General features: G+C 31.2%; 3 protein-coding genes across 3 annotated transcripts; 1 reads left to right on the top strand and 2 right to left on the bottom strand.

Moving 5' to 3' along the window:
* The first annotated feature begins 443 nt into the window (after positions 1-443).
* LOC113392992 (protein YIPF5) lies at positions 444-1,522 on the top strand. The gene is made up of 2 exons (XM_026629675.2): positions 444-668; positions 746-1,522. The coding sequence occupies exons 1-2, from the start codon at positions 569-571 to the stop codon at positions 1,429-1,431; spliced, it is 786 nt and encodes a 261-aa protein (XP_026485460.1). The 5' UTR covers positions 444-568; the 3' UTR covers positions 1,432-1,522.
* A 1,050-nt stretch (positions 1,523-2,572) lies between these two features.
* On the bottom strand, positions 2,573-3,890 carry LOC113393026 (transmembrane emp24 domain-containing protein 7). Its single transcript, XM_026629718.2, has 4 exons — positions 3,617-3,890; positions 3,276-3,393; positions 3,000-3,127; positions 2,573-2,901 (listed from the first exon to the last, which is right to left on the bottom strand). The coding sequence occupies exons 1-4, from the start codon at positions 3,770-3,772 to the stop codon at positions 2,671-2,673; spliced, it is 633 nt and encodes a 210-aa protein (XP_026485503.1). The 5' UTR covers positions 3,773-3,890; the 3' UTR covers positions 2,573-2,670.
* Positions 3,891-5,648: 1,758 nt separating this feature from the next.
* Positions 5,649-21,256, bottom strand: LOC113392919 (glutamate dehydrogenase, mitochondrial). Its single transcript, XM_026629544.2, has 9 exons — positions 20,653-21,256; positions 14,806-15,006; positions 12,194-12,333; positions 12,015-12,108; positions 11,431-11,588; positions 8,327-8,488; positions 6,641-6,845; positions 6,175-6,329; positions 5,649-5,992 (listed from the first exon to the last, which is right to left on the bottom strand). The coding sequence occupies exons 1-9, from the start codon at positions 21,083-21,085 to the stop codon at positions 5,876-5,878; spliced, it is 1,665 nt and encodes a 554-aa protein (XP_026485329.1). The 5' UTR covers positions 21,086-21,256; the 3' UTR covers positions 5,649-5,875.
* Between the last annotated feature and the right edge of the window lie 780 nt (positions 21,257-22,036).

The raw sequence follows: 22,036 nt of genomic DNA, 5'->3' as shown, positions 1-22,036 counted from the left end.
ACTATCGATTGTCTATCGATAGTGGACTATATATATGCAACACTAGTCCAATTGTCTAAGGAACTTGGCCGAACTAGACTGGATGAGCACCACTTGCTTTGGCAAACCTTGGAAACCCAAGACTAGCAGAAGTATGACTACTATAATAATAATAATATTTCAAAGAACGCTAAAACATATTACACATTAATTTATCGGTGTTATCATATTACTAGTAAAATACAAGCATACTTTTAAATCGCGATTTACTAGTTGTATATTTAATCAAGGATATAAAGTTGCTTTTTTTGAATATATTTTTTTTATAGCTTTAATTATTTTTTGTTCAGTCCATGCGTTGCAAGGCCTTAAAGAATTAAATTCTTTAATGCCTTGCATTCAATGCTTAAAGTATTTAGGCTGACGTGCATTTGTTGACGTATTGACAAATATCGAGTGACAACTGACAGTTGACATTAACTAAAAGGTATTTTTGAAGAAATATGCCGACGTTGTATTAGTTTGATATAAATATTGTGGTATATCGTTCTAATAATCTAATAAGAATACCCACATTTAATCACACAAAATGGCATACCCAAACCAAGATTACTCTTGGCAACCTCAAAATAACACCTCGAACTATTCTTTTAACAATTCAAATACATTTGGTGATTCTCAAACACTAGGTCGGTATAAATTTTATATTCTGAATTACCATTATGATTTTTGTGAACATCAACATAAATTGCCTTATTTTTTATAGATTTTCAGAACTTTACAGCAGAACAACAGAATTATTCCTTCGACCAAGGACAGAGTCTTCCCGCCAACAACAATCAATATTATAATCCTAATATATTTACCCCAGCACCAATACCTGGAGAACCAACACCAGCAGAAACATCTGAATTTGATGAACCGCCACTTCTTGATGAATTAGAAATTTATCCAGACAGAATACTTGAGAAGACTTTAGCTGTGCTTAATCCATTTCATGGTCAATCAAAAGCAGATGATGCTAATTTTCTACTAAGAGATACAGACATAGCAGGTCCCATAGCATTTTGTCTAGCCTTAGCTGTCTGTCTCTTTCTCTCCGGAAATAAAGCACATTTTGGATATGTATATGGATTATCAGTAATGTCAGTTATATTAATGTATTTCTTACTTTCCCTAATGAGCCGAACAGAAGGAGTTTTTACTTTACTGAGCGTTGCTAGTGTACTGGGCTATTGTATGCTACCTATGGTGGTTTTAGCTAGTCTTGGTATATTTATTTCTCTTGAAGGTTCTATAGGACTCTCTCTTTCTGCCATTGCAGTAATTTGGTCAGCTTTGTCTGCAAGTCGTCTCTTTGTAACAATGTCTGGTGATTCTGAACAACGACCACTAATTGCATATCCATGTGCCCTAGTCAATGGAGTTTTTGCTCTCCTTGTTTTATTCTAATGCATGTATCATACAAATAATTTTATTATAATAACTACAGATCTAAATTGATATATTTTGTATAGAAAATCATATGGACTAACAAGTAACTGTATGTAACCCTTGTCTTTATTATATAAATTTAAACATTATGCTATTCTGTATTGCAATAAATAAACTGCAAATACAAAGTTTTTGCTTATTTTATTATTCAAATCATTTCATTTAGATAGTATTTTTCATGTAATGAGAAATTAGCAAGACAAACATACTGAAATTGTTTTTACCTACAAAATATAAACTTGCTAAGTAGTATACTATATATATTGTTAACATATTTGCTGATAGCATTCATATTTATTCTAAATATAACTATATCATGATGGGTTAAGACTTTTTAGTTTACTATGTTTGTAAGCAATATATTAGCTAACAGCAAAAATTCAATTCAATGTCGCAAAAAAATCAATAATAGATTGATTAGTCTGAATAATTTCTACACAATTTTTTCTTTAGCTGATATATATTTTTTTTGATAAACCATATCCTTGAATACTCTGATGGTATTTATATATATAATTTTTATATATTAGGTAAACAAATTTTTAATGTAGGTACTTTAGCCTTCTTATGGCTTTAACAATAACTGTTGTTTAGGGGTGATTAATTTAGTCAAACAATGTCTTGAAAAAAATCTGTCATAAATCAATAAAATCATTCTCCACCGAAACAAAGTTTATTTAATAAGACTTAGTGTATGTCTTCATACAGTAAGCCTGTGAATTGTAGTTTAATGATAGTAATCGTTTTTTATTGCACATTGACAATTAATTTACAAACAGGTTACAAGTCAATATCATTTTAATTAATAGAATTCAACAGGGAAGTGCTGCAAGCATTCTTGCCACCATTTTGGGCAGTCATGATTTGTATTTTGTATAATAAACTATTTTTATTTGTATGTGATGTAAGGCAGTGTAAAGAATTCTTCAGTAAAAAAAAAAAAAACTTTGCCATTCACTAATAGTGTCAAAATCTCTTTACAGATGTAAGTTTTACTTGCTCAGTTTTTGCCATGAAAAAGTTTAGTAAAAATTAAAGCATACAAGTGCATTATAAAAATTGAGCCTTATGAATCTGTAGACATAAATCACACTAAAGCTATAATTAAAGATTTTATTAATAGGTTTTCAACAAAACAAAAATTAGCCCATGAAATATATTAATATTAATACATTAAACTAATTAATTGTTACAATATCATTTCATATTGTATAAACTTGGTCGATCACTAAAGAAGTTCTTCAAGACCATAACCTGTGCAAGTGCAACACACATAATTGCAAGGGTTTCTCCCATGGACCACCAAAATACTCTCTCATTGAGATCTTCAGCTCGTTTACGACCTTGAGCCTCTCTAAGCCTGTGGTGTGTTTGTTGGTCAATAATCTTATTGAGCGCAGAATGAATTTCTTCAGCAGAGGTTTCCAGCTAAAAATAATGTTTAAATATGTAATAAATATCTTATTTATATAAGAATTTTAAATTAAGGTATATGTACAATTAAAAAATATGTTAATATGTGTAACCTGAGTTAAAACTGTTGCATGTTCACCAATTCCTGGAAGTGGTTGTTCAGGACCAACATTGAACTCCATATAAACAAGTTTGTGTGAAAAAGTACTAAATTCATTACTGAAGCAGGCTTTATACACCCCTGAAAATATATTTAAAAAATGTAGATGTTGTTGAAAAAAAGATAATATGATATAAATGTTTGAAATTTTTTCATCTTGAAAAAAAGATAATATGATATAAATGTTTGAAATTTTTTCATCTTTACAAGAATACAAATCAACGAGTACCTGTTTGTTGTGCTATGAATTTATGGGAATCATACTGCATTTTTTGCTGCTGGTACAAAATTTGTTTATTGGGGCCTTCAATTTTCACATCTACATCATACTGGCCTCCAGTTATAACCTGAAAGTTTGAATATAATATTAGAGGATTAGTATAAAAAATTGTATATTCTTTTAAATGAATATATTTTTTCTTAAGCTATAATTCAATGTTTTCATTAACTCTGACAAATTATGTCTGATATCCGAATAAGAAAAAAAATGTTCCAAAAAAAATAATAACGTAATGTAAGTAAGGGAAACAAAACCTTGAAAAGGGACAGGAAAAATAAAAAGTTATTTACCTGATATTCTAGCGTGGCAGAAGTATTTTGATCAATTTCTTGGTAAAAACATTCCACGGCACTATCGGGTAATTCAAATGTAAGTTCTACACTTTTCGAATAAATACCACTAATTAAAGCGACTAGTATTGTAAATAGAAGAGGCGTTATAAACATTTTGTAATTATAATTTGAGAAAGCACAGAAACATTAAAAAATAATAATGATTAAACTATCGCATTACTTGACAGTGACATTGCAATCGGCATACACATTACACGTAATACTGATTTTTTTACAATGGCAAGTGGCAATGTTTACCTGTGTTGCCCTGCCTGGTTACATTGAAAAATTTAGTGATCATGTTTATAATACAATCATAAGCAGTATAAAAACAATAATTGATTTAAAGTTAATATTACCACCATTTCTGAAAGTAAATTGTACTAAGAATAATTGCCCAGAAACTCAGTAATTAAGTACACTTTTTATTTTTTATCATTAATTTATTATTTTATAAACATTCCAAATAACTGCCATAGTTTAACATAAAAATCATTTGCCTATATCTCTATATATATTTGGCCCCATAGCGGTAATATTAAAACTGTCTCATAAAACACATCCGACTAGCTAAAGATTTCGTGCTACAGCAGATATAATCCGTTGTGATCGTGACTGATTCTCGACGACTTTAACGAACACCACACCTAATTGCTTAGCTAACGTACTACTAGTCATACGGCGAGATCTGTTGATTTGACCTATCCCAGACGCGGAGGATAATACACCTTCCCAATTAAACCTGCTAAACCCTAGCGAAGATGCGGTCCTTCTTTGCATCATATTAGTTAGACTTTTATGAATAATTGTAATTATAAACCAAATTACTTGGAAGAATGTGGTACTCTTAACTCCATTATGCACGCTGATAATAATTATTACATAGCATTGTCGCAATGTTTTCCATAGTTCTTTCGCTTACTTTTAATGGAGCTATAGGAACTTAAAATAAAAACATATTTGAAGAGCCTGTAACAGGCGGAAAGATTCTCAACGTATTTTACGAAAAGATAACGATTACTGTTGATCTCTAACAAAATTTTATTATTTTATGTTCAACTTTTACCCTTGAAATTTTACTCAAAATCAATCAATCAAATAGTGCAAAATCAATTTGAATCATTATCAAATTTGCAGTCTGACTTTCCGTTAAAAGATTACATATTTTCAAAGGTTTAAGTTCAGTCGGCGCGCGTGGCTAATTTCTCTTAAAGGCAATCATAATATTGTAACACAATTATTTAGTTAAACATTTGATAACGATAAATTAAGTTATGATATTATTTGTAGTAAGGTAAATTTTATTTTTGGTTATTTTTTAAATTACATATACTAGTAACTTTTAGAAGCATGAAATAAATACGTATAAACGAAATATACGTATTACCTAATTCGTTTAATTAGAAATAAATAAATAATATATAAAGATTTTTTTAATGGTTTAACCTAATATATATTTTGACCAAGAAAATGGGCTACAGAACTCATTTCTTTTAAAATACGTTTGGAGCTTGATGATTAAGGACTTAAAATATTATATTGTATAACCATAAATAAGTTTAAAAAGATACTTTAATATTAAATATAACTTATAAATTAATACTAAAAAACGTTTATTAAATAGTAATGGATTAAAATTCTCATATAATCAATATAATTGATATCTGCGAAATCTAACATAAAACTGAAATAGGTGAGCATCAAGTAGGTGTATGGCTTCTACTTTAGGGTTTATGCACGCTTGGATGGCCGGCTTATGAAATCAAGTCTACTTCAAATCTGTGTAATTTTATTGTTTTTAAGAAAGTTACGTGATAAACTGACATTTAAAAAAACAGTAGATTGTGTAAAGGTGTAAATATTAAAAAATCTACAAATTGCACTTATAGACGTATTGTACTATGTCTGCAGACTGATAATAATTAGTAGACAGAAGAGCTTATTCCGTTATCTTTAAAAAGAGATTATCAGGACACATTAAACAACCAAATAACAGTAAAACAATTTATTTCGAAAATAAAAGATGATACAATCGGAAGTTGAAATATTTACTTTAAGTTTAATAACAAAGCTTCTCTTAAGTTTAAAAATAAAAAGCCATGATTTCAACAAATAAAATACTGTGAATATAATGTCTTAAAAGTTATACTTAAGTGCAAAGGGACTATATGTCTTTAAAATGCAGACAATACTTAAATTCGTATATTAAATGAGTGTTTAGAACGCGAGACCGGCGTCTGCGTATGTGGTGAATATTTTTTCGATTGAGTTGGCGTACGCCGCAGTTCTCAGATCTAGACCCAGGTCGAATTTCATGGCAGTCTTCATTATAGCCTGTAATAATAATAAAATATGATTATATTATTAACAAGAGTTAAAGATTTGTAGGCATTTGTTTTGAGAGTATTACTATATAATACAAGAAACCAGATACTATAGTTTTTATAAGGACAATCTAACTTTTCTTTAATATTTAATATCTTCTTGTGGTTATTTAAAAAAAAATAAAAACTTACCCTAGCTGATCTTTCCATGGTATAGTCGAGACCAGAGTGCACGATGTCTTTTTCCGAAGCACCAGAGATTCTCTTCTGGAAGGACTCTGAGGGAGTGACGGGGATGCGACCGCCCACGCGACCGAAACGTCTCTCCAACGACTCTTGTACGGATTCTATACAATACACATTACATTATATAATAACTAAATTTATTTACTAACAGTATCTAAAACGGGATATTATTTATTATATTTAACGGGATCACGTGAACAAGACATTCGTAGATAATGTCGAAATATCGAGCTCCACCAAATAAAAATAAAAAACATGGTAAATATCCTGTTTTAGATACTGTTAGTAATAAAAATAACCATGTTAATTTAAAATCTTATAAATTTATTTAATTCTTTGTTTTAAATATGCAAATACTATTCTAAATTTAAAGTAAGTTTACTCAAATACAACGTTAAAAAAAGAATCTCACCCAACAAATGGTAGTTAGACTGGCGTTCATACTTGAACGTGAGACGGCCGTAAGAAACGTGGTTGAGGTTCTTGAGCCATTCGAAGAAGGAAACGGTCACACCACCGGCGTTGATGTACAGGTCGGGGATGACCAGGATGTTGCGGTCGATGAGGATCTTGTCGGCGGCGGGCGTGGTCGGGCCGTTAGCTGCTTCCGCGATTATCTGCAATAGATTTAGGTCAGTGACCCATTTAAAATTGGATTTTTGTCTCTTGGACTTTGGCCAGTTACGCTTTTACATAAGATGTTTGCGGTACTATGACGCGAAATGGGAATTAGAAATAGTTTTAGGGAATGTGATGTTTTATTAATTATAGATTTAATCATTAAGCATTCATCAAAGAACCACGAATAATTATGTAATATAATTTATAGAAAGCTATCATCGGACAAAAATATAAGCATAACAGTTTCATTGCGATGATGGAGACGAAGGACATAACAATTAAGGCACGAATACTTGCAAGTCATTCGAAAATATGCCAATTGCTGTTACAACATTTATTTTATTAATTTATTATACGAGATATGTATTATTAGTAGGCTTTAGATGGGCAGGCAATGCCAATTTACCTTCCTGCTCTCAATAACTGTAAATTATAAATATGTATCTACAATACAAGCATAGAAAGTATAATACGCAAAATTTTACCTTCGAAGTACTTTGTAGTGACCAGCTTTATTAATTTCAATTTTATTCTAGAAATTTTATTTCATACTTCATTTGTCTACATTCTAACGTAAGTATTTTATAAAACAAGAATATATACTATAATAATTACGTTAACCTTTTGAAAGTGCTGCCATTTTTATAATTAAATATTGTTGTATTGAAGTGCTTCGTTAAATATTTATAAAATAAGTTTATCAATAGATAAACTTTCTTATCGTTTCTATTTTTTATTGATAAATTGTCGTGACTCGTGGTAACGCTGATATATTTTATCCACCTGGTGATAGGACTTGTTACCTAAATAGAAGCGATTTATCATGTTTATTTCATATATCTTAACGTTTGATAATCACGTAATTCGTTGATTTTCCAAAAAACCACGTCTTAATCTTAAATGGAAAATAAGCCTGATAAATTTGTCATACAAAAATATTGTTGCCAACGTTGCTAGTAATTTTGTTGTTTCATACGACGACACTTACTTATAATTTATTATTTTATCTAGCTCAAAGTGTTATTATTATGACGAATGTAAACACTTTATAAAATTATCATAAGGCATGTACCATTAGAAAGGGTTCAAGCAAATTTGAGCCAAATACTTTTATCTTTATATACAATTAGCAAACCACGCCAGAGATTGTCCTCCATAGTAATTGTGATGGCGATCCGTTGAAGAGTATTGTGATTTACAAAAGGTAGATATTATAAAAAACATCTCTATGATTGAATATACATGTACGTAATGTGTTAACTTTCTTTGTAATCGGTCAAGCGGCGTCGAAGTAAATTAATATCAAACCATACAGCATCAATTCGTTTATATGAATTAGTACCGCGACAAGTTATCAAATTAATAGCGATCAAAGGGTTCTGTAAAATTTTTTAAATCAAGGTATCGTTCTAATCTTCGGGATTCATTAGTGTTAATTTGCATTTGAATTCGTTAGTACATATATAATAATATTTACCTTAGCTTGAATTTTGTGTGCATTTTCCTTGTGGATAACTTGCTCGACGGCAGCGGGTACTAAAATGTCGCACTTCTCGTACAACATGTTCTCACCCTCGTAAGCCTTCGCGCCAGGGAAGCCGACGATCGTGCCATTCTCGATCCTGTAATCCTCGAGAGCCTGAAGAGGAACATTAATTTAAAGTTACAGTAATTTTTTTATGGTATTCCTATTATGTGTTTTTAAGCTTTGAAAATGTCTAATTTATAGATTGTTTTAAAATAATTCTTCTTTGCAGATCTTCTATTCAATAAATCAAAATGGAACCAGGTAAGCTTGTGAACATTATTAAATCATTGGGCAACCCGTATGCCATAGAATTCTTGCGACAGAGATAATTTTTTTTTAAAATTATTAATTGAATCGAATAAAAATAATAATGCCAATAGATGACAATTCTTACTAATAAATATCTAACTTTTTATTCGTTGTAAATCTATTTAAAAAAATCATTATAAAAATGAAGGCTTATCATGAAATTCATAAAACGGTAGATTGTTAAAGACATTATCAGTCAAAGATTGAATAATGAAGTGCTCTTATCTTATCTTATCAAAAAATAAAATCACTTAATATCGATCTTATGAATCCCTAATCCTTACTTGATCTTCCTCTACTTTGGTCATTTCAAAATGATGTAAAAAAAATCAAATTATAATATGAAAATTATTTAGTTATATTTTACCATACCAATACCAATAAAATAAATAATTTTGGAATGGATAATAACTGGATGAAGGACGGCATCATTTCGCAATAATTATTTTCATAAAAAGTATATCATCAGTTTCTTGATCACGGTCGACTAACAAGCAGAAGTCTTCACATTTCTATTATAATATTTTGATATAATATCATATTACGATGATCCTGTAGTGAATACATTGGTAAAAAATAAATAAATATGACCGAATCGTCGTCATATAACTTGCTTCTTTATTTAAAATCACTGATTTCTCTGTGACGTCACGCAAGAAAAACATAAAAAACGCCTTGTCGCGATTAAGATATGTCAATCATAGGTATTAACATAAATGTGTATCCAGTGCTATCTATTCAATTGTAAAACTATTATAATAAAACAAATGATAGCCGACAACAATATTACACTTCAGATAATATTTAACCCTTTTACGAAGTACCCACTTGTTATTACCTTTAATCATGAATATGAATACATAACAACACACAAATAAATTTTATTTGTAAGTTCTGAAAATTAAAATTTGTAAGTAGTTGCGGTGCATGGCTTTTGTTGCCACTTCATAATTCCAATTTATTGATTTTAATTGTTCCTTATTTTAACAACCCAAAATCAAAACTTCAAATATATATTTATAATATGCTGTATAACTAACTGTACCTGTATAGAAATACATGCTTGAAATTTAATGCCTTGTTCCATTTTAAGCATGTATTATTATTTTATTTGAAGTACAAAACATACCCCAATCTAGTAGTTTAAATTATATGAAGTCTGTTCTCTCGTCATTTCCATTGGGAAATGTAAAATAAATTGTTATTTCAGAGTGAGTAGCAATGAAAACTATTCCGAGGTTCTTATAAGTTAATGCCAGATTATAGCACGACTTCAGCTTCGCTCAGGTCAGTTTCATTAGTATCAATGTAGGGCATTGATGGGTTTCAAGTTTTAATGTTATAATATATAAATATTTGTTATTTTTATCTCTTACTTTAGAAATAATTAAATATCTCGTTTAACTTCGTAATTTCTTTTTCATCATTTTTAACGTCTTATCGGTAACTTTTATAAGTAAAGTTTATATACATTTCAAGGCTTTCACGTGATAGCTAGACAACATAAAAATTCTTCTTTCTTAATCTTTATGAATATTTCATTACATTTAAAAAAAAAACAATGATATTATTACGAGAGCCGAGATGGCCCCGTGGTTAGAACGCGTACAACTTCACCGATGATAAGTTCAATCCCAGGCAAGCACCACTAAATTTTCATGTGCTTAATTTGTGTTTATAATTCAACTCGAGCTCGGTGGTGAAGGAAAACATCGTGAGGAAACCTGTATGTGTCTAATTTCAAAGAAATTCTGCCACATGTGAATCCACCTACCCGCATTGGAGCATCGAGGTGGAATATGCTCCTAACTTTCTCCTCAAAGGGAGAGGAGGCCTTAGCTCAGCAGTGGGAAATTTACAGGCTGTTACTATATATCATTTTGTTACTGAACTAACCTATGTATATAAATTGCAAAATAATTTATTTTATTGTTATGGTCTTGTCAGTCGTGTCAAAGTTTGTAAATATAACTAAATAATTCCCATATTATAATGAAATACTTACAACTTGCAACATAATTGTTAAATCAACAAAGTAAGTGTATCAACATGTTTTGCAGTAATTTACTTGTTGTTGAAGTCTTTACGAATGATTATTATTTTACAAATATAACAAGATATTGCAAACTGTGAAGGCAATGTTTCAAAGAACCTTTGTCAATTATCACCTTTTGCACACATATAATGTAACTAATGAGACATATAAAGATGTTTTGTTCCAGTAAACTTCTAATACATATATAGAAAATATATGGAAAAAAAAAAAATTGAAATAATATCTTTTTCCGTCTCGCATTTTTAAATTTGGAACGATAATTATTGTTTTAATATTGACAAATAACCAGTGTTTATTCGTTTTTATAAATCAGAAGAAAAAAATAGATTGTAATTGATACTTTTTTTTAAATAAATTTTCGAAGTTGCATTTTTGACTTATTTTGAAAAAAATCTAAAAAACGTGATAACTCAAAAATGGTTCACTTTTGCATCATGCATATGGGGATTAAAATTATTGCATCCTATCACCTCCTAACGGGAATACGTCGAATTACCAATAACACTGTATTTACACGTATATAATGCATTTGTATTAATATGCTTCTGAAACAGTTAAAGCCTTAAAATTATTAGATAATCTATGTTTTTTCTCTAATGCATATTTGCCGCCAAAAGTTGACAGCAATAGGTTTTCCTTTTTATGACTTTAAGTATCTTGTGTTATTATAAAGTAACGTGATATTTACCTTGGGGTCAATGCCGTCAGGGTTGTGGATGGAGCCGTCGTGCTCGATGATGCCGATGCAGGTGGCGCCGGCGCGGACGAGGTAGCGGCAAGTGTGCAGACCCACGTTACCGAAACCTTGCACGATGAAAGTCTTTCCACCCCATCCCGGAGTTGTGCCTGGGAGAGTCATCATTTATAATGCTATATTTTGGGACTCTACACAGGAATATCTATTTTCAAAAGTGGCCCATGTTAGCTCAGTAATTAGAAAGCGTGCATCTTAACCGATGACTGCGGGTTCAAACCTAGGCAAGCACCACTGAATAAATATGTACTTATTGTGTTTATAATTCATCTCGTGCTCGGTAGTGAAGGAAATATAAATGTTCACCACACACCAAGAAATTCTTCTACATGTGTATCCCGAACAATCCGCATTAGAGCAGCATGGTGGAATTAGCTCCAACCCTTCTCCTCAAAGGGAGAGCATATCTCTCCATTCGCTTTGATTAACCTTCCCGCCGAACCTTACTAGTGAGCGTGAGACTACAATCCAGCGTAAGCTAATAGTTAATTCCGAATATTCTGTGAAATTTTACTAACCAATCATGCTCATGTAGTTGGCCTCGTTGATGAAGTTTTCAAGACCGTGGAATACACCTCTGCCAGTGGCAGATACTCTTCCGTGAATACCACCCTAAATAACAAACATTCAAGATTAACTTTTTGAAACAACATTTGTAATATTGTATATACAATAAGGTCGCAAATTGAATACGAACCTGGTTAATTGGTTTGCCAGTAACGCAAGCGTGTGCGTTAATATCCTGGTAACCGATGGTCTTAGCGTAGGTATCCGCGATCCAGGACATCTCTCGTTCACCAGTTCCCATGTCCGGGGCGGGGACGTCGACACCGGGCCCTAAAAACGTTAGACTATAGAAACCCAGTACGATATAAAAAATAAAAGAAATCATTTTCAATTGAAAGACAGTTACGAGTGTCATTTTTCACAAGACAGGAAATTGTAGTCTAGGAAATGTTCGTCTTTGAATGCTTGAAAAGAAATATGATTGAATATTAAAGTCCGGCAATTTTAGTACAGTAACATCCGCCATTTTTAATAATGTGAAATTTAAATAATAGGTATTGTAATGGCAATAGAGGTAATATACATTTGTTCTACTATATATAGTTCTAAAAAAATATTTAATATGTAATTAGCTTCAAAAATTAAATATACATAATACCTACGTTAATTCAAACATATTAAAAGAAAAATGGTAGAATTATAACAGACGTAGGTATTTCTTTATAATTAAAACTCAATTTTACAGTTTCAACTGTAAGAAAGAATCCTTATTTTATTCTAATTTAATTAACTTGTAATTTGTATTTAAGTAAATGTAATTAATTATCGAAGCGGATAGAATAATTATTTATACCATTAGTAATATTTTCTCGATTTCGACTTTTATTCCATTAACTGGTATTTCCTGTATATCAATATAAATTATAATAATGAATTATACATAAGACAAAAACCGAATGCCTGAAATAGAATTATTAAAAGTAATAATTTTGTAATATTCATAATGAAAATATACTTTGTTAAAGTAGGCTTTACAAGGATGTTTTGAATCATCATTTCACAGAATTTTATTAAACATAAAGAGCTACCACCGCGGCACTGGTTCGGAATGTAGATTCTACCGAGAAAACCCGGCAAGAAACTCAGTAGTTTCTCCTTTTCAACACTTGAAATACAAAGTTATATAACTGATATATACAATTCGGTACATTTACATAACATATCCTGCCTGAAATTCAACAAGTATTAGGTTCACGCTTTTTATCATCATTCCATTGAAGTTAATTTATAAATATATTTTAAACATAACATTCAACGCAGCAAAAAATAAATAGTTACAAACAAGTTATACATTTAATAACTACTAATATCTGAGAATATCAAACGAGAATTCCACATAATTATGTAATTATATTTTTTGTCTTAGATACGCAACTAACCTACATCTCTCCATGGATATCTTGTATGGATTCTCGGGTATACATAGGTAGCAATTTTATCAGACAGACGTGATGCAGACAAAACAAAATTGAGACGCTTGATATAATTTAAAGAGAGTACGGTCTATGCATTTATTCAAAGCGAACGACCGAAACGAGCCACGTTGGCAAAATGACAAAGTGAAGCTGAGTCACAACAGGCCACTGCTTCGAACTCTGTGACAGCAATCTCATTTCTATTAACCACATATATTAGTATCAGTTTTAATAGTACCTCTTTCCCATCCCATCTCCCATTCCTTAACAACATTTTAAGCTTACCTACGCGCTCACAATACACAACGTAAACCCTACAGAAATAGACATGCTAAAATGTTTTATTATGTTGACTTGCTACGTAAAATTCAATCAATAGTGAATTACAAATATGCTCAAATTGTTAATAACACGTCTTTATCGAATTAAAAGCCACGATGTGAATTAAATTACATCTTATTTTCTAATTTTTAGTACAATCGTAAATTCGCCGGCCGATGATAAAATCTATCAATACCGAGATATGGCCGCCACATTGTTATTAAGAATTCGATTCTTTTTCAAGGTTAAACGAATGTTAATTCAATTTCATTCGATTGCCGATAACGCAACGTAATACTGTTACGTACGAATTAAATGGATTATTGCTGGCGAGGAAGACGTGAGAGCAATTTACGGCATGCAAACTTATTAACAGAGAAGGTGTTATTGACATAGCGTATAGACCAATCACCAACCGAATTATGTCCAAATTGGTCTATAATTAATGGCGATGATACAGACGTTTTTTTTATATAAAATTGCTCATACAAACTGTAGTCCTATGTCACGATTATTTGAGCAGTTCATTATAAACTCTTTACTCGCAATTTTTATTATTTAAACTAGACTAAATTGAGAATGTTTATGTGATAACGAATACGTAAGTATGTTTGTTTAAGAATGTCGAGATATTATATTACGTCATTAGCTTTGTTGCTTTTATAAATTTGGATCGATTATGAGTGAAGAATAGTGATAAGGTTTTTCACCATGAATATCATAACTGCTCACTACGAAGTTACATTTATTTACTTTATTTTCTGTTCAAAAAGGACTTCTTAATATCTTAAGCGAAATCTAAATGTACCATAAAAAACGTATGGCTAGTAATAAGAATTTGTAAATTCGATTCCGTGCTTTTTTTAGCCACCGACTAGAAAAACGTTCGCAGACTGTGCGAATCCGGCAAGAGCTGTTGGATCTATTTCAAGGATACTTGTGTTTTTGTGATCATATGACGCTTCTTAGTTATTTAAGTATTAGTTATGTATTCAAATTGTCTTACCAATGAATCCTTTCTTCGCGAGTTCAAGCGTAAAGCGTCTTGTAATCTTTTCCAGTTCATGTTCGGAGTATTCCTTAGGGTTGATCTTGATACCGGCCTTGGCTCCTCCGAAGGGTACGTCAACACACGCGCACTTGAAGGTCATCAAAGCGGACAGGGCCTTCACTTCGTCTCTTGTCACGTCCATTGAGAATCTTATACCTGAACGAATTAAGATAAATTATATTATATTATAATTGAAATAAATTTATTATAATCAGAACATTATTTTGTATGTCTAATATTAAGAGGATTTGGTAATGTGATATCGAAAAATGTATAAAAAATATTGTTGTTCTTATTCTTCTTATTGTTATTATTGTTCTCATTTTTTTTAATGAAACAAAAATAGGTAGCAATTTTTTCGAAAATTATAATAATTATGCCTGTTTGCAAGATACGGTATGTTTAATTGTCGTTGAGATGAATGTTACTTCAGCCGGTGGATGTTTAAATATTAAATTTAAATTAAATGACTTAAGACCGATCCGGCCTTCAGACTCAGTAGTTGTTTGTCAGGTTTTGATTTGAAATTTGAAACCAAAAAGTTTACATATACATCATTCCACCATTGTATGGCAATACCAGTTTAATATTAAATATTCAATGCAAAGCAAATTGCAATGTAGCAGGAAATTTATTTCTACTTATCAACGGATACATTAAAATCCGTCAAAAAGGATTAAAAACGGTGACGTCATGTCATTTCTGTTACCATGCGTTTCATTTTAATTGATAAAATTATACACGAATAAAATGTAGGCTCGCTGTCGTCATTTCCAATATGTTGATAAAAGGTTCAGGTTAATAATGTATGTAGCATATTCACTATTAAATATAGGATAACAATAGCAAATTATTATGTCAGCCCGACCTTGAGCCCCCGTGATATTTGAATACGTGACTGGGTGGGTGTGCATAGTTTACTTTTCACTCAGTGATAAGATTTGCTTAGATTATTTACACAAATGTGCTATTTTTAAGAATGTTATATAAGTTATAAATTAAATATTTGTTACGTAAAATTCTGACGCTGGTTACGTCACAGCCGCGCCTCCTGTTACCACCGGCATAGCGTAAACACAATCATACGTGGGTTGTTATCTACCTATTGTAAGCCAATCACCTTCGCTATTTTCGTCTAAAAATTTCTTATAATATGATTGATAAGATTGTTTTTTCACTTTCTAAGCATCATTGAATTTTCTAAGCAGAATGAACTACCGATTAAATTACAATTTGTCTCATTGAAAATATTTTCAGAAGCACTTTGTGCAACTGTGTGTTAAAAGTGAGGAATGACCAAATACCTTTCTCACTGCAGTACAGTGAGTATTTAGAGCCATATTTATGAAGTTTAGTATACTATTTTAATTGTAAAATTTTCATATATTATTACACTAAAAAAAAAACTTACAAAAAGAAACTGAACTGATTTACTTTTATCGTTTTATACCATGACTTTAATAACTTTAATCAATAATTACTACTTACATTTTAGTATCAATGATAATAGTTGCTTGAATATATACATTTTATTATTTAAAATTATAAATTAATTTTCAAATACGAAATACAGTAAGAATAAGTATAATATTTTCTTAGTCAACATAGAGTACTTTTATTAGTGATGTACCATATGCTAGGTTTAGGTTTGTGATGCGAAAACAAGTTTAAAACATAATCACGACGTACTCATTAGGCTTATACTAATACTCCATACTTGTTGTTAATATCTTTACTGTACACAAATGTTCAAACAGGAAAATACATCGTATGAATAACTTGAGATAAAGTATTACAGCAAAAAGTTCTTATAAACAAATGTTATTATTATTTCAATGATTATAAATACTGTTAAAAAAAAATAGAGACGTATCGCAAAGTTTAACCCTCGTAAATTTTGGATTAGGGTCTGGTGACTAGCATTAAAAAATATTTATATTTTAAAATATTAATCGGCACACGAAATCCTATTCGCGCAAACAAAAGCAAGCCTCATACAAAATTGTAAGTTAAAAGTAGTTTTAAGAATCGTATCGCTCTTAAATTAGATTTGGAATGGTCAACAAAAAAGTTAAAGTATGACAGCAAGCGATTGTTCTTTGCAACTTGTATGAGGAGAAAAGGAATAGAAAAGATAGTTTTCCTAAACCTTCCTCGTAAATTATTACATTCGTTAGTGAATTCGTAAAATTACTTTATTAGCCTAAATTAACCGCGTGATAACTTGGACCGAGATACTCGGCTAAGTCACTTTTTTTTTAAATATTCCATCAGGTTGTTTCTAATAAGTTATAGAGATGAATAAGGCGTTTAAATATTCGTTTGTTTTTTATGTGCATGCTTTAGTTTAGTTTTAAATTTACATGACAGAGGATGTAGCCAATTGTTTCGTTAATTGCATTAATTAAATAAACACATAGGAACATTTAAATAAACGTCGCTCAATAACTACTATAATCATTATATAATATCTGTTTGTTCTTTTTGGCTGGAATGTTTACAGTTTGTACTGACCGTATTTTAGAGTTTAAGTTTTAGGTTTAGGCGATTTTTTAGTTTAAAATAGAATCGCTATGGAGGTTTTACGGTTAAAACTGATGCGTACAAACACCTTCACCATGTTAAACGTGTTTATATGCAGTCGATGCAAATGTATATAAACCTGTACTCGGAAGTACTCTGCAGATGCAAAACTTGATACTCGTTTCCCCCTATAACGAATACTCGGTACATTATGTTTTTGTCTGTCTCTTGGTATACCAATTATTAAGCTTATAAAGCTCAGATCCCGAGGTCTTTGATAATCCAATAAAAAGTTATTGGGAATATCGGGTTAAATAGAGTATTTAGCCCCACACTTTTGCACTTTTATATAATGTCTTGCGCAGTTAGCTAATCTTACTAGAGAATGATCGCCTTGATATTTTTTTGCCTTGTTAACAAATATATTATATTCAAGACTAGACGATGCCGGTACGACGTTGAAATTCTATCAATTCGTGTATAGAGAATATAGATACCTAGAAAGCATAAGTAAACACATTGGTATCTTGAACTTGACACCAATTAAATATCAATATGCAATTTGTATAAACATTAATCATAAACTGAATACGCTACACACTGACCTAAATGAAAACCGAATCGAATAGAAATGAGACACACACGCTAATGCTATTTAGAAATTACTAAGAATTTATTAATAACCTTATACTTTGGTACTGATGGTATTCCAAAAATGTTAGCCCAAGGTAACATATACAATATATTACTACCTCGTTGCTGTAGTGAGTTACTTATAAGGGGTGCAGGTTATTCACCTTCCTCTGGTAAGAGAGTCATGGTCTGTAAGGACGCCAGAGCGAGATAGGTAGAGAGCTAAACCCGCTCGACTGAGGCGTCTTCATTTCGCGCCCCCAAAAAACTTTCCCTCGGGTTGAGGACGTATAAAGGACACCTTGCGTATCCTTCCAAACTGCCTAGAGAAGGATGGCAAGCAAGATAGCCTCGCACTTTCGTATGCGCCGACGATCTGTTACGGGGGGATCGAGATACCCCTGAAGCGAACTTCGCTAAATTCATGCGTAATACTACCGAAGTGATTGGGATGCAGATGTGTTAGTGATAAGAATCCCACGTAACCCGGATTCCCATCAGGTATATTTAAAGGTACATTTAAAGGATTTCCTTGCATAATAAATGGTAAACTTATAAGGTTGCAGATCGGGTCGGGCCAATTTCCGTCAATAAATTCTGTAGCAGTAGTTTGGGTAGCTTTAAGGTTGGCAGTATTTAAACTGCCGTGTACGGAAAGCAATTATAGCCATTGATCCTTCGTCTGAAATCTTACCAGTTGTGTCATATTGCCATCCCATCTTATTATGAAATAGAAGAGTGCACTTATTTGAGCTAACACTTGTGCAGATTAACCATCTTGAGAATTACCGTCGTGGCCGAAATGGATTCGGTGAACATCATGATTATTGGGTTTGTATCATAAGACTACAATAACTAAATTGCGGGTACAAATTGAGTTAGTGTTCAATTATATGCCCACGTAATACAAAACGTTGTTGGTCCGTATCACATATAACAAAAAAGCAACCTTTGTCTGATTGTTCTATAAAATTCGACGAAAAAAATACTAATATTATTACTGTGAAATACTTCACAAAAACTTACTTTAAAAAAGCCGAGATGGCCCAGTGGTTAGAACGCGTGCATCTTAACCGATGATTTCGGGTTCAAACCCAGGCAGGCACCAATGAATTTTCATGTGCTTAATTTGTGTTTATAATTCATCTCGTGCTCGGCGGTGAAGGAAAACATCGTGAGGAAACCTGCATGTGTCTAATTTCAACGAAATTCTGCCACATGTGTATTCCACCAACTCGCATTGGAGCAGCGTGGTGGAATATGCTCCATACCTTCTCCTCAACGGGAGAGGAGGCCTTAGCCCAGCAGTGGGAAATTTACAGGCTGATTATGTTATGTTATGAAATACTTCAACAAATCTTGTGGGCTCCGTATAATCTACAATTTATACATATAACCGTTCAGTATATGTACAAAAGAAAGCCTTATGACGTTACAACTTGTTCGCTAAAATCTAAAAATATGATATCATATCCAAAATCAAGTACTTATATATTTTTTTTAATTTGTTACATAATCCTTCACGAATTTAATACTGAACAAAAAAACCAATCAGTATGAAAGGCTTTTCGTTAAAAAATAAAGTTGTTTGATTAGGTATATAATTTAAAGTAATGCGAAAAGATTAATTAATGTCTTCGTTGGAGTTAGAATAGACCTATTAGTTCATCATAAAAATGAACATCTCGAACTACAACCTGAAATTTTTAAAGCAATAATATGTTGTTCATTATTGCTGCAACGAGATATCAATCTTCGAAAAATTTTGCGTCCGCTAAAACATCACTATTTGTAACGTGGTTATAATGTGACATTTATGGAATTTCAAATTGAAAAAATGCAAAGTAATAGAGAAATATAACCGACAAAAGTCTATAATTTATTTATAATCACGTAGCCGAACTTTACTTTTGCAGTGCTTCAGAAAAAAACTACAATTAATTTTATATTTTTGTATAACCAATATTATCTGTGGTCCTATACTTTTTTTACGATTTTTTTTTGTTTTTGAACATCATTTAGAGTAAACACCCTCAAAAATAATGTACATGTTATGTCAATTTTCAATATTCATATTCTAAAAGTTGAAGTTGTTAAAAATAAGGTATAACTGAATTTGGTTTCAAAGAAGTATTTGATAATATTAATTGTAATGTAATGAAAAATGTAATTGTAATTATGAAAATATACCTAACTATTTATGCTTTTATAAGAACGGTAAAATATTATTTAATCCAATAATTATTTTATTTGTGTGACTATGTACTATAAACCATGACTAATATTTGAATAAATGTAGGCTTTATAAACAAATGAATTAAAGTCGAATAATGTAATTTGAGAAATTAATTTAATTAATAATAACACATTAAAAACGTATTGCACTAAAAGGTTATCAATATAGTTTGATAAATCAACAAAAAATTTATATTTACTTTTATTTCAGCTATGAATGAGTCATCGTTAATATAATTTACATTTTAAGAGGTTATGTTCACGCAGATTTTGGTTATCTACGTAACATTACGGTCGGCAAAATCACGTGTCTACCTGTTCTATAAATAAAAAAATCCCTATTACAATAACTCCGCCAGCTGGATGTACGGAGTGATGTAAGCAATGATGGGCAAATTATAAGGTGCATACCTCCTTTTGTTGGGGTCCTGTGTGATGAATGCTGGGCACGATAGCCGCGAATCATTTCATAATCACCAGAATCGCGTCTTAAAGGAAATTGGATTTCAAGAATATGATCGCATGGCTGCATTAATTGTAAAATGCCGGCGACCTTTTTCTTTTTCTCTTCAATTGTAACCCTGGATTTCATGTCCTCTACCAATTTGTCTTCGATCACTTGACACGCCCGGTGAAAAAAATACTCCACCATGTCAAAGAATCTAGGATTTGCACTTGTTGGAATATCTTTGAGCCTGTCTGGTATTTCATGACTGGCATAGGTACGGCAACAAACATTCACTGCAGCGGGTGCAATCTTTAGCATATTATTGACTGCCTCATTTTGAATTGTGTTTTTAAGAGGCGGTACAACTGTTTTAGCAATATTCTTTAGATGTAACATTTTGTCTGTTTTAAGTACTTAAATCGGGTTAGGAATCGGGTCGCCCTACACTTAAATCAAAATATGAAAATACACGAATCTACGAGTTACTAATAATCTGCAGAGACGACCCGCCCCGACAGACTATGAAACTCTGACTCCGGCAAAGCGAATAGCGACTACGAAGTGATAGTGTAGTGATTAAAATTACCATAGACAACGATACAGCGACAAAAGGCTCAAGAACTTTGATCATGCGGATTTGGTTTCTCTTTCTAATGCGCAATTGTTTATTGATGATATTACTTGAGCAATAATTATAACTGTACATACTTGAGTATTAATGTTAAATTATGCTGACTAGTATTTTTAATATTCGTCTAATCGTAATAAAAAGCTTTACCCATTCTTTGAATAAATTATATAAAGCTTGTAATCCGAAAAAGTGATAATCGATCAATTTTTGGAATATATAATATCGATACAAACATGTTTTTTGTTTATTTTCATGCCGATATTAGATATTATTTGTTTAAATTGAAAGGTTACTAATTAAATTAAAATGACTCTAAATAAGAATTGAAACAAAAAATATACAATTTTTTTATTGTAATATTAACAAATAATGAATAAGTTATATGAGTCTATGTGATAGAATTAATCGAAAACTGATACTGAATAATTTAGACATCCGTTTTTTAATTAAAATGTTTATCTTTTGTAAATAAAGAAAATTTTCTTAGCATATATTCATGTTGTTTGTAATACTTATATAATATTTTACATGTGTGTTTAAGACTAAACGGTTGTTATATATTTTTCGTAGACATGGTTTCAGCGTCCTGTGGTGCTACATGTACTACTAATAAATATGTCATAGTATAAGTGTTCAGATGCAAATAGTAAATACCATTACAAAATGCCGTGTTGGTGTTGTATGTGAACAGCAGGTTTAGAAGAGTAGCAAAAATA

This window comes from Vanessa tameamea, chromosome 12, assembly GCF_037043105.1.
Source record: "Vanessa tameamea isolate UH-Manoa-2023 chromosome 12, ilVanTame1 primary haplotype, whole genome shotgun sequence".
In the NCBI taxonomy this organism is placed as follows: Eukaryota; Metazoa; Arthropoda; class Insecta; order Lepidoptera; family Nymphalidae; genus Vanessa; species Vanessa tameamea.
Note: the sequence above shows the minus strand (reverse complement) of the source record. Positions and strands in the feature narration are given on the sequence as shown.